Source organism: Nycticebus coucang, chromosome 16 (genome assembly GCF_027406575.1).
Source record: "Nycticebus coucang isolate mNycCou1 chromosome 16, mNycCou1.pri, whole genome shotgun sequence".
NCBI lineage: Eukaryota > Metazoa > Chordata > Mammalia > Primates > Lorisidae > Nycticebus > Nycticebus coucang.
This window is the reverse complement of record NC_069795.1, coordinates 95,902,281-95,915,083: the sequence shown is the minus strand read 5'-3', so window position 1 is coordinate 95,915,083 and position 12,803 is coordinate 95,902,281. Positions and strand designations below refer to the sequence as shown.

General features: G+C 36.1%; 1 protein-coding gene across 3 annotated transcripts in view; it reads left to right on the top strand.

The window, feature by feature from the left end:
• Positions 1-12,803, top strand: part of MFN1 (mitofusin 1) — a 50,397-nt gene that overhangs the window by 27,079 nt on the left and 10,515 nt on the right. For all 3 annotated transcript variants that reach the window (XM_053564772.1, XM_053564771.1, XM_053564773.1), the window contains exons 10-12: positions 9,733-9,854; positions 11,923-12,049; positions 12,227-12,331. In XM_053564772.1, coding sequence (XP_053420747.1) covers positions 9,733-9,854; positions 11,923-12,049; positions 12,227-12,331 — 354 coding nt within the window. The remainder of the gene's footprint in view (positions 1-9,732; positions 9,855-11,922; positions 12,050-12,226; positions 12,332-12,803) is intronic.

The following is a 12,803-nucleotide window of genomic DNA, read 5'->3' as shown; positions in this document are numbered from 1 at the left end:
CTTCAATCAGTTTTAGAAATGTGCCACCTATGCCTATACTCTTCAGTGATCTAATTAGAAAAGGATGCTGGATTTTGTCGAATGCTTTTTCTGCATCTATTGAGAGGATCATATGATCTTTATTTTTGCCTCTGTTAATATGGTGGATAACGTTTATGGACTTGCATATGTTAAACCAGCCTTGCATCCCTGGGATGAAACCTACTTGATCATGATGTATGACTTTTTTGATGATAAACTGTAATCTGTTGGCTAGATTTTGTTGAGAATTTTTGCATCTATTTTTATGAGTGAAATTGGTCTGAAATTCTCCTTTTTGGTTGGGTCTTTTCCTGGTTTTGGTATCAGGGTGATGTTTGCTTCATAGAACATGATGGAGAACAATTCCTTCTTCCTCGATTTTTTGGAATAATTTCTGCAGTACAGGAATAAGCTCTTCTTTGAAGGTTTGATAGAATTCTGGTGTGAAGCCGTCTGGACCAGGGCATTTTTTGGTTGGAAGATTTTTTATTGTTTCTTTAATCTCAGTGCTTGAAATTGGTCTGTTCAGGAGCTCTGTTTCTTCCTGGCTAAGTCTAGAGAGAGGGTATAATTCCAAATATTGATCCATTTCGTGCACATTGTCAAATTTCTGGGCATAGAGTTTCTGGTAGTATTCAGAGATGATCTCTTGTATCTCTGTGGGATCAGTTGTTATTTCCCCTTTATCATTTCTGATTGAGGTTACCAGAGATTTTACTTCTCTATTTCTCATTAGTCTGGCCAATTGTTAATCTATTTTATTTATTTTTTCAAAAAACCAACTCCTTGTTTCATTAATTTTCTGAATGATTCTTTTGTTTTTAATTTCGTTGATCTCTGATTTGATTTTGGATATTTCTTTTCTTCTACTGGTTTTAGGCTTAGATTGTTCTTTTTTTCAATTCCATAAGATGGCTTGTGAGTTTGTTGATGTGCTCTCTTTCTGTTTTTCGAATGTAGGAATCTAAAGCGATAAATTTTCCTCTCAAAACTGCTTTTGCAGTATCCCACAGGTTTTGGTAGTTTGTGTCTTCATTGTTGTCATGCTCAAGGAAATTAATGATTTCCTGTTTTATTTTTCTTCTTGCACCCATCTGTCATTCAACAGAAGGTTGTTTAATTTCCATGCTTTTGTGTGGGGTTGAACGTTTTCATTAGAGTTGAGTTCCACCTTTAGTGCCTTATGATCTGAGAAGATGCAAAGTAAAATTTTCAATTCCTTTTATTATGTTGATATTTGTTTTTTGTCCCAGGATATGATCAATTTTGGAGAATGTTCCATGGGGTGCTGAGAAGAATGTATATTCTTTATCTTTGGGATGGAGTTTTCCATATGCGTCTATCAAGCACAGTTGTTCTAGGGTCTCATTTAAATCTCTTATATCTTTGTTTAATTTCTGTTTAGAGGATCTGTCCAGCTCTGTAAGGGGAGTGTTAAAGTCCCCTGTTATGGTATTAGCAGATATCATATTGCTCAGACTGAGTAAGGTCTATTTGGAGAATCTGGGAACATTTAAATTGGGTGCATAGATATTTAGAATTGAAATGTCTTCTTCTTGTATTTTTCCCTTGACCAATATAAAGTGACCATCCTTGTCTTTTTTGACTTTAGTTGCTTTAGATCCACATGTATCTGAAAATAAAATTACAACTCCTCTTTTCTTCTGAATTCCATTTGCCTGAAAAATTGTCTTCCAACCCTTGACTCAGAGTTTTAATTTGTCTTTTGAAGCCAGGTATTTATCTTGCAGACAGCAAATGGATGGCTTGTGTGTTTTAATACAGTCAGCCAATCTATGTCTCTTCAGTGGGGAATTCAAGCCATTAACATATATTGAGATAATTGATAAGTATGGTAGTATTCTGTTCATCTTATTTTGTGAGAGTCCATTGCTTAGTTTTATCTTTTGCATCAGTGTGGAGGTTAGGTTCTGTCCTTTAATTTCTGAGTTCTTGCTTTGCTGCTGATCCATTGTGATACTCCGTATGTAGAATAGGTTGAAGTATGTCCTGTAGAGCTGGTCTTGTTGTGGCGAATTTCCTCAATGTTTGTATATCTGTAAATGGTGTGATTTATCTGTCAGTTTTAAAGCTTAGCTTAGCAGGGTACAGAATTCTGGGCTGGAAATTGTTCTGTTTAAGTAGATTAAAGGTAGATGACCATTGTCTTCTTGCTTGGAAAGTTTCATTAGAGACGTCTGCAGTCACTCTGATGGATTTGCCCCTTTAGGTCAACTGGCGCTTACTCCTGGCAGCTTGCAGAATCTTTTCTTTTGTCTTGACTTTGGACAGGTTCATCACAATGTGTCTTGGAGAAGCTTAGTTAGAGTTGAGGTGACCTGGGGTCTGATATCCCTCTGAAAGCAGTGTGTCAGAATCTTTGGTGATATTTGGGACATTTTCATTTATAATATTCTCTAGTATGGCTTCCATTCCTCTGGGGCATTCTTCTTCCCCTTCTGGGATTCCTATAACTCGTATGTTGGAACATTTCATAAAGTTCCATAATTCTGACAGTGAACGTTCTGCTTTCTCCCTCTTCTTTTCAAGTTCCCTAATCGACTGCTTCAGTTCCTTCAGCTCTGCTACATCCTTTCTATATTCTTCATATCGTTCATCTCTTATTTGGTTCTGTTTTTGGATTTCCATTTGGTTATTTTCTACTTTATTAGCAGTTTCTTTCATTGTTTCCATCATTTTGTTCATTGTTTTCATGGTGTGTATTCTAAATTCCCTTTCTGTCGTGCCTAACATTTCTTTATAGGTAGAATCCTCTGCAGTAGCTACCTCATGGTCCCTTGGAGGGGTTGCTCTGGACTGGTTCTTCATGTTGCCTTGGAGTTTACTGGTGATTCTTCCGCATGAGTGATTTCTTTTATCTGTTTCTTTGCCCTAATTTTCCTTTTACTTCCTCTTGCTCTTTAAGTTCCCTTGCCTGTGGACTAAGATTTTGATGAGTCCTTTTGGTACAGGACCAGAAGGATGAGAAGGTTGAAGAGCAAGAAGGGATATAAGAAAGAAAAAGAAAGAAAGAATGAAAAGAAAATAGAGAAAGGAGAGGCAGTAGGTAAAAGGGAATATTGACAAAAAGAAGAGAGGCACAGAAAGAGGGAGACAGAGCAATATAGGTGTACAGTAGGGTACTTTGACACAATCTTAAAAAAAACCCAACCTCTGGGGGTGCTCGGTTGGGTGGTTCCCTTGAGGTCAGCAACTCTTTTCTAACCTGATTGGACACAGTACCCCACCTCCACCAAGTAGAGAGGAAAGACAAAAATGCTATAAATCCAACCAAAAGAAGCAAACCGAAATCTTTACAGGATAAAATTGGGTGAAAAATCAAATAATAGGGGTAGAAACACTAGCAAAAATGAAGTTGTAATTATTGAAAAAGGCAGCAATGGGAAATTGTATTTGAACTAGAAAAATGGAGAAAGAAAAGAAAGAAAAAAAAAGAAAAGAAAAAATCTGTACGGAAAAAGTTGAATTTAAAAAACAAAACAACAGCAACAAAATAAACAAAAAACAAACAATAACAACCAAAAAAGCAGTATATATATCTTGTTGAATATTGTCTGGGTAGTAGGTGGTCTTCTGGGATATGAGATGTTAATCACAATGCTGATATGACTAGAGGCCTCCACTGATTTCTCAAACCCCACAGGGTGGACACCCTAAATCTCTCTTCAGCCCTTTTAAAAGGGACTTTGAACTTGTAAACTTGGCTAAGCAGAAGCTTTCCCAGGAAAGTGATTGTCGCTGGGCTCACTGCTGAAGTGGCTATCCACTTACCCAGTGTGCGAAAGCCCATATCACTCTGCCCCTGAGGGTTAAGACTGTAAGTCGTCTCAGTCCCCGCCTTTAGGCTGCTTAGTCACTAGGTTACCAGCTCCCGCCCGATCCTTGCTCTGCAACCCTGAGGGCGGAGCTTGCTGGGGCAATTCTCTCACATTAGCTCCCTGCAGCCCACTATTAGCTCCGTCCTGCTCAGGGGCTCAGTCTGGGGGCCTAGACAATGCCCAAAGTTCTCTGCACTCGTGTTCAAGCTCTCCTAAAGGCAGTTCAACTGAGTGCCAAGTCCAAAAACACCAAAACAGTTCACAGGTAAGGCCTTTCCGGTTTGCAATCTCACTGCTGCTGTACTTATATCTGCCAGCGGGATTAGACTGATCGAACACTCGTGACCACTTGCCAGTTTTCCACTGTTTTTGTCCTCCTCTTGGGGTCCAGAAGTCTCTTGCTAACTCCCTGTATCCTCAAAGCGTTGATTATAGGCAGATCCCACCAGCCAGAGATTGCTGGAGTCTTATCTCTCCAGACTCACGGTGCCCAGTTGCAGGGAAACTGTTACTCAGCCGCCATCTTGCTCTCACCTACTTGGCAGAATTTTTTTTTTTTGGCCGGGGCTAGGTTTGAACCCTCCACCTCCGGCAAATGGGACCGGCACCTCACTCCTTGAGCAACAGGCACCACCCATTGGCAGAATTTTTAAAATAAAATTTGGTGGCCTGGCACAATGGCTCACATTTGTAATCCCTGCACTTTGGAAGGCTGAGGTGGGATGATTGCTTGAGACCAGGAGTTTGAGACTAGCCTGGGTTTCATAGCCTGGTATGGTAGCATGCACCTGTAATCCCAGCTACTAGAAATATAAAATGTTTACTGTCTCTCATTTTTAATTTGGTGAGAGATAGAGGCCATCAGACAGATGATGACAAAGTGTAAGAAAGAAAACCCACAACCAGTTATCTTAGTAATATCTCTAATTCTTATGAGGCCCCTGAGATACAGTAGATGTCCTCTGAAGCCAAGCCATGGGATACGTGGGGTCTAGTTACTCAAAGGTCATTATTTGGTTCTTTTCTTTCCCATTGGGGGAAAATATTTATTATTCCTATTCTGTTTCCTTCTCTTTCCTTATTTATTGATCTTTTCTTCTTCTATAGTTTTTGAGGATATAATTGATTTCTTCTACCAAATTATTTATTATTCTCTTATACACTTACACCTCTTTCATACCGGTTCATGGAATACCTTTGATTTCCCAAAATACCTCCTTGAAGAGGTGGGAATGAGAAGAATAAAAGGTGTGTCAGAGCACATTGGTTCCCAAACCTGGCTGATGATCATACTCCTGGAATGTACTCTAGAGAACCGCAGGCTCCTGGCCTGTCTAGAGACTTTGATCCAGTGGGGCTGGGGTTGGCCTAGGAATTAGTATCTATTCTAAGCTCCCTAAGTGACTGCAATAATCAGACAGACTTAAGTACTATTCTTTTAAAATATTTTTAGAGAAAAGTAGATGTTCATTTTTTTATTGTAATAGTTCTTTTGGGATTCTAAAAATTACATATGAAAAATACTGCTTTATCAGCAGTATCTTTTACATAAAGAATGGAGCATGCTGGGTTTTAGAGTTCAAAAATTTTTTGAAATAACACTGAAATATCTAAAATGAAAATCACTTAAAAATTACTTAAATTTGTCTAAAGAAACAATCACCCGGGCAAAAAATACTATGGATCTTTTATAAAAGGCCAATGCATTTTTGGGTGACTGCATTGACAGCTTTTGTCATCGTTTTTCCAAAGCTGAGATTTGATACTTCTTAAATCAGTTTTGGTAATTTATGATTTCCTAGAAATTGTTGGATGTCTGAGAATTTATAATTTAGTAGCATTAAAATTGTTTGTTTTAAAGCCCATGTTTTATATTTACATATATTCATACACACATATAAATATATGTGTATTTGCCTTAATTGGATTTGCTAATGATTTATCACCCAAAGACCCAGCCCTTGGTTAATTATCAATAAGTACCATTTTGGGGTTTTATTTATTAAGTTCTGTGTTAATCTTTAATGTAGTTTCCTTTAAAGTTGCATTGGTTTTTCTTGTTTGTTAAAAAAACATTTAGTGTTGTGAATACAGCTTTGGGCATAATCCCAGGGTTTTCAGTATGTACCTTGGTTTTCTTTTTTCTTTTATAGGTTTTGGTATTTTCTTACAAATATCAGTTTTAAAAAGTCAAATGTTTTGATTCTTTTTATCCAACTTCTGGTTTTTAATTTCTGAGTTTCTTTGCATTGTGGTCACCAGTGTGGCCTTTATACACATTTTGTTTTGGGATTCACTTATTTTTCTTATTAGAGAATTTTTTGTGAAAAGAAAAACTTTGTGTCCAGTTTGGACATTTAGAGTACTATGTTAAATGAGGCTTGAAGTTAAAATTGAGTAAGAACAATCGAAATCAATGTTACTCTGGAAGGGCAAGCCAGGTAGACTGCTTGAGTTCAGGCAAGACCAGCCTGAGCAAGAGCAAGAGCAAGACTCCATCTCTCCTAAAAGTAGAAAAACTATCTGGGGATAGTGGCAGGTGCCTATAGTCCCAGCTATTCAGGAGGCTGAGGCAAAGGATCTGTCAAGACCAAGAGTTTGGGGTTGCTGTGAGCTATGATGCTACAGCACTCTACCTAGGGCAATCAAGTGAGATTGTATCTCAAAAAAAAAAAAAGTGTTATTCTATTAATATATTTTCTTACTGTTTTCAAACTGCATTTGGATAGTTTCAGAGTACATTTGTAGTGCTTTATTCTAAAGGCAAATTAGAAATCCAGGTTTCTTTGCCTATGTATCTTATTAATTTTTTCATAGTTTTGTTTGTATAATGGGACAGAGAAGTATATAATGACTTTTTTTTTAAAATGTCAGTGAATTTGTTCTAAAGGACATTCCTGAAATGATTGGTGAAATTTGAATAGGAACTATGTGTTAGGTAACAGTGTTGTTCTGAGGTACATGTTCTGAATATAATTCTGTGATTGTGTAGGAGGATGTTGTCTTTCTTGAAAGACAAGTGTTGTTGTAAAGTCAACCTGTCACATCATTAAGCAAGGAAAAGAATGTATGTATAAAAATGTATGCATCCTCCTCTCATATGTTTAGGTTGTGTGTGTGGAGAGAGAACAAATGATGCTAAATGTTAACATTTAGTATATTAAGGTGTTCTTTCTTTCACTTTACTTTTGATTTAAAATATATCAAAATACTAAGTTGGGAATGATGAATACCATGGTGCTGGGTATTTGTAGGGTCTGTTACATAGGGGATTTGACACCTTTGTTGGTTTTATGTTTTAGTAACACATAAATATTAACAATGGTTATTAAATATCAGCTTCGTTAGATATCACTGAGAAAACAAAAAACAAAAACAGAAAACAAAAATTAGAATGTGATCGTTATTTTGTTTTTAAATCTCTGTTAAGTTTTAAAACAAGTTACAGGATATTCTGACAAGTTGGAACTTAAATTAGGTTAGTATAGTATTGTAAACTTTTAAAAATAAATTAGAGTTCCTAATAAAGTAAGTCAGAGAACTACTACACCTGATGTATGTTTCCTGCGGAGATTCATTAGCATGTTAATTTACTAAGGATGCTGAAAAATAACTCAGGAAAGAAGGCTCTATTTAAATTAACATTCCCTGTGCTTATTTGTGAATGGACTGTTCCTATTCAGGATGACTCTTGGTGTCCTGCAGATAAGTGAGAACACCAGTTTGGGGTAATTTTAAATTAGATTTCCAGTTTTCCTTTCTATGTTTTATTCATTACTATGTATTTTTGAATCAGAAAGTACTTTGTGTTGCCTAATGACTTTTGAAGACCTTCTCTTTTCTGTCAAGTCTAGCTCTAACACTGTGCTGTTATCTGCGAGTTTGGATCTTCATTGCTGATACCTAGATCTGCTTCATCGAGGAATATAGACTTTTCTTTTAGCCTTTTCCTTTAAAAAATATTTTTATACTTTTATTATAATTTTTGTGGAAGTTAATTTGGCACATTTATGAGGCACAGTTATTTAAAATAAAATCAAACCTTTGTTTTGGGCGCTAAGAAATAAGTAGTTTCCAGTTCAAATGTTACTCCTGTGTAATTATTGATGGTTTTAAAGAAGAAAGCATCTGGGAATGCTTCCTATCTGCATGAAGTACACAAATAGTTTTAGAGCCAGGAGAGCTAAGCATAGGTTAGAGAGCAGTGTATGGGCTACACTAGTGATCTCAGGATGACGCATGTAGGACTGGAGCATTAAGTGAATACTTCTCAAAGCTTGGAAACTGTTTTGACAAAGAAAGGACAATAATGAAATTCAAGAAGCAATTACCAGAATTTGTGCTAGCTAAATACATAAAGAAGTTCAAGAAAATGAATTCAAAGAATTATCAGAGAATTAGTATATCCTTAACTTAAAAAAAATTCCTCATAAAAAGTAAACAGTGTCTCTTATAAAATATGTGTTGTATTTACTACGTGGATATAACACAGGCTAGCATTTGTATGATTGTGCAAAGACCATATAGTATTTTTCTGTATATACTAGTTGATTGCTAATATTGTCAGTGCAGAATGTGACTTTTCTATGAAGTAAAAATGAAATGAGGCCAAGTTTATTAATAACAACAATTTTGTAAACTTTCAATGATGAATCACTATATCTCTCTTTTGGATAACAAGGAATTTTGCATGTATTGAAAATTGAAACAAGTTTCATAAGATAAATGTATCCATCTATGTATGTGATGCATTCTGAGGTATTCTATTTTATTTAAATAAAGAATAGTTATGAAACACTAATTGCCTTGTACAACTATGGATGAGTGTGAGCTGCAGTTAGCTAGAAGGTGAAACAAATTAGGGGATCATTCAGGCCTGTGAACATTGCTCATGTTCTTTTTTTTTTTTTTTTTTTTTTTTTTTTTTTTTTGTAGAGACAGAGTCTCACTTTATGGCCCTTGGTAGAGTGCCGTGGCCTCACACAGCTCACAGCAACCTCCAACTCCTGGGCTTAAGCGATTCTCTTGCCTCAGCCTCCCAAGTAGCTGGGACTACAGGCGCCCGCCACAACACCCGGCTATTTTTTGGTTGCAGTTTGGCCGGGGCTGGGTTCGAACCCGTCACCCTCGGTATATGGGGCCGGCGCCCTACCGACTGAGCCACAGGCGCCGCCCAACATTGCTCATGTTCTAATGATAATGATGAGGTTATCTTTAAAGTAGCTGCAAATATTTTTCTATAAACAATTTACATATTACTTGGATTGTTGTTAAAGACTATTTTTTAAATATTTCACATTTCAATCCATGAAAATTCATTTTAATAACCTTATGAAAATCACCATGTCATTCAACTAATTTTTAAAAATAAAGTAGAATTCTAATTTACAACTTATAAATTCTAATTTACAACTTACAAATAAATAGAATTTATTTGTAAATTCTAATTTACAAATTATTAATTTAAGATCTTTATTAGATTATCTTTTGCAAGTAAGAGAAAATCAAGATAGACTATAATTTGGGTTAAAGGTGATCTAGATAAAATTAGTAATTCTAATGAGGGAATCTCTTTAACTGTGAAATATAGTGCCTTGTTTCTTTCTTTTCTTTTTTTAATGTTATATTCAAACCATTGCACATTACTGTGTGACAATACACAAAGATATGAACTTGCTGTGAAAGCCCTTTTTACTTTTGAATCTTTGTGATTTTTTTAACATTTGTAATTTTAAGTTGCATTTATCATATGTTTATTTTCTATCCTTATTTTGTGTTGATTAAAGTTAAAAACAGCAAGTTTTTGTGTTTAAATTCCTGAAAATATTGGCATGGAATTACAGTAATGTGTTATGGCTTGGGCCCCTCGCAGGAGTGTATCTCGCAGTCAGCAGTGAAAACTAAGTTTGAACAGCACACTATCAGAGCTAAACAGATACTAGATACTGTGAAAAACGTAATGGATTCAGTGAACGTGGCAGCAGCAGAGAAAAGGTATGAGTTTATTTTATTGCAGCATAAAATTGTTTTTGTTGTTAAGACTAAGGTTTTAAATTGTACTACAAATATTTTTCACATTAAAATAAGCCTGTAGGGTGGCGCCTGTGGCTCAGTGAGTAGGACGCCGGCCCTATATACTGAGGGTTTGGGGGTTTGAACCCGGCCCCGGCCAAACTGCAACAAAAAAAATAGCCAGGCCATGTGGCGGGCACCTGTAGTCCCAGCTACTCAGGAGGCTGAGGCAAGAGAATCACCTAAGCCCAAGAGCTGGAGGTTGCTGTGAGCTGTGATGCCACAGCACTCTACTGAGGGCAACATAGTGAAACTCTGTCTCTTAAAAAAAAAAAAAAAAGTAAGCCTGTAAGTTTAACTGATGCCTACTTACATATTTTTAAGCGTATATTTGAAAGTATAAACATTCTGTAACCTTGAACACATCATTTAATTCCCTAGATCTCAGTATTCCTGTTTAGGAACTGTGGTTTTTTAAATGTTTAGTTGGCTTTAAAATATCTTTAAAGCAGTGCAAGAACCATTTTTTCAAGCAGAATTTTTTAAAAGAAGTACAAAAGTAGGTCATCCTCTTTTGCATTTAACCTACAACTCATTCTCTTATATACTCATACATTGATACCTTGAAATCACTGTTTTATACTAGTTGTGGGTTTTTTTTATCAGTTGGTGAACAAACAAGGTGGTACTTACTGTCTGCCAACCAGAAACCTGCTTTGGTGACCAGCCCCATGTGTCCTGCTGCCCTTTACTGCTTCATTCCTCACAGAGACAGCAGTGAGGACAGGACAGTACCAACAGTACTGATACGAAGTAAAATTTTCACATGTGTGGTATGCTTAAAACAAAAATCGGAATGTTATTAGATGTGAAAGTGTAATGATGTTATGCCTCAATTGGATCTTTAGTGGACTTAAACCAGTTGAAGGAAACATAAAACCTGAAAGATTAAATCCAAGATAATATAAAGTTAGAATTTGAAATGTATTCAAAGGCTGGGAACAAAGGCCCTCTCATATCCCATCTATGTCTGTTGCTTGTTTTTGGTACTTTTTCAGCAATGTTCAAAAGCAGATTACTGTCGGCGTCATAAACACCAGGGTGGTCCCTGAGCAGAGCCTCTGTACAATGAATCTTGCGTTGCTGTGGAATTCCCTTCCACCTCTATTGCTTTATTGTAATAACCAGAATTTGATTTTATTATTTGACCTAATATTAATGATTAATTTAAAAAAATAGGACATTGAACTGAATATGGCACAAACATGATGTGATTTGAAGATTGTTAGTATAATAATAATTATGTCTAGGGAAGTTTTTAATCTAAATACTTATTAAAAGGAGCTCAGTCTTCAGTTTGAAAATAACTCCGGGATCACATAATTTTCAGTGAAAAGCCAGACAGTAAATATTCTAGATTTTGTGAGCCATACCATCTCTCTTGCAGCTACTCATTTTCCTAGTTTTATAGCAAAAGTAGTCATAGATATGGTGGGCGCCTGTAGTCCCAGCTACTTGGGAGGCTGAGGCAAGGGAGTAGCTTAAGCCCAAGAGTTTGAAGTTGCTGTGAGCTGTGACGCCATAGCACACTCAATATAGTAAGACTCTGTCTCAAAAAAAAAGCAGTCATGGATAACAGCTAAGTGAATACATATGGCTGTGTTTCAAGAATACTTTAACAGAAGCTAGCAACTGCTAGATTTGGTTCATAGGGTACCATTTGCTAATTCCTATTTATTAACTAAAGTCAGTGTTGAGTTCTGTTTTAACTATTTGTATCTATGAGGTATTTGGAGACTTAGAATCCTTATAAATACTCTGTGGGATTCAGGTGTAACATGGGCAGAGAGACAAAAGTAGTTTATATCAAATCATCTTTGTAAAGTATTTCATAAATGAATTATCATTTGAATGTTTTTGGATGTCAGAGTACCATATTTCTTTTTTTCTTGTGTCATGCTAATTGATGGCTCCATACATGAATGAAAGCCCTTGCTTATTTGAGACTTTAATATGCCCTGAGTATTGATTACACTTTATACTATAATAGAGTTTATTCAATGGAAGATAGAGAAGACCAAATAGATAGACTGGACTTTATTCGCAACCAGATGAACCTTTTAACACTGGATGTTAAGAAAAAAATCAAGGAGGTTACCGAGGAGGTGGCAAACAAGGTAGGTAACAATAAGTTTATGATATAAATATATGAAAATGAAACTTATCTTAGATAATGCTAAAAATGTTATTCCTGTTACCATAAAAGGTTATTTTTAGTTTTTTTCAGTTTGACTTTTTGAATAGTTGATAATCTTGTTTAATTTTTTTAACTCTGACTTTTAAAATATTTTCAGGTTTCATGTGCAATGACAGATGAAATTTGTCGACTGTCTGTTTTAGTTGATGAATTTTGTTCTGAGTTTCATCCTACTCCAAGTGTACTGAAAGTATATAAAAGTGTAAGTTAAAGTATAGTTAAACATTATTCAGAGACTGTTTTCATCTTGGACTATTTAGTGGTTTGCCCATTTCAATGTCTTCAGAGTAGTCAGTACAGAATTAAGCTGTTACATCTCTTGTACACTATTTTTTTTTTTTTTTTTTTTTGAGGCAGAGTCTCACTTTGTCGCCCTCAGTAGAGTACCCTGGTGTCACAGCTCACAGCAACCTCAAACTCTTGGGCTTAAGAGTCTCTTGCCTCAGCCTCCCAAGTAGCTGAGACTACAGGAGCCCACCACAATGCTATTTTTTGTAGCAGTTGTCATTGTTGTTTTAGATGGCTGGGGCCAGATTCGAACCCGCCAGCCTTGGTGTATGTGGCTGGCACGGTAACCACTGTGCTATGGGCACTGAGCCCTCTTGTGTACTTCTGTAATAAATGTAAGCTCTCATGTATGTAAAAGCACAGAGAACGTTTATACTATTAGAATG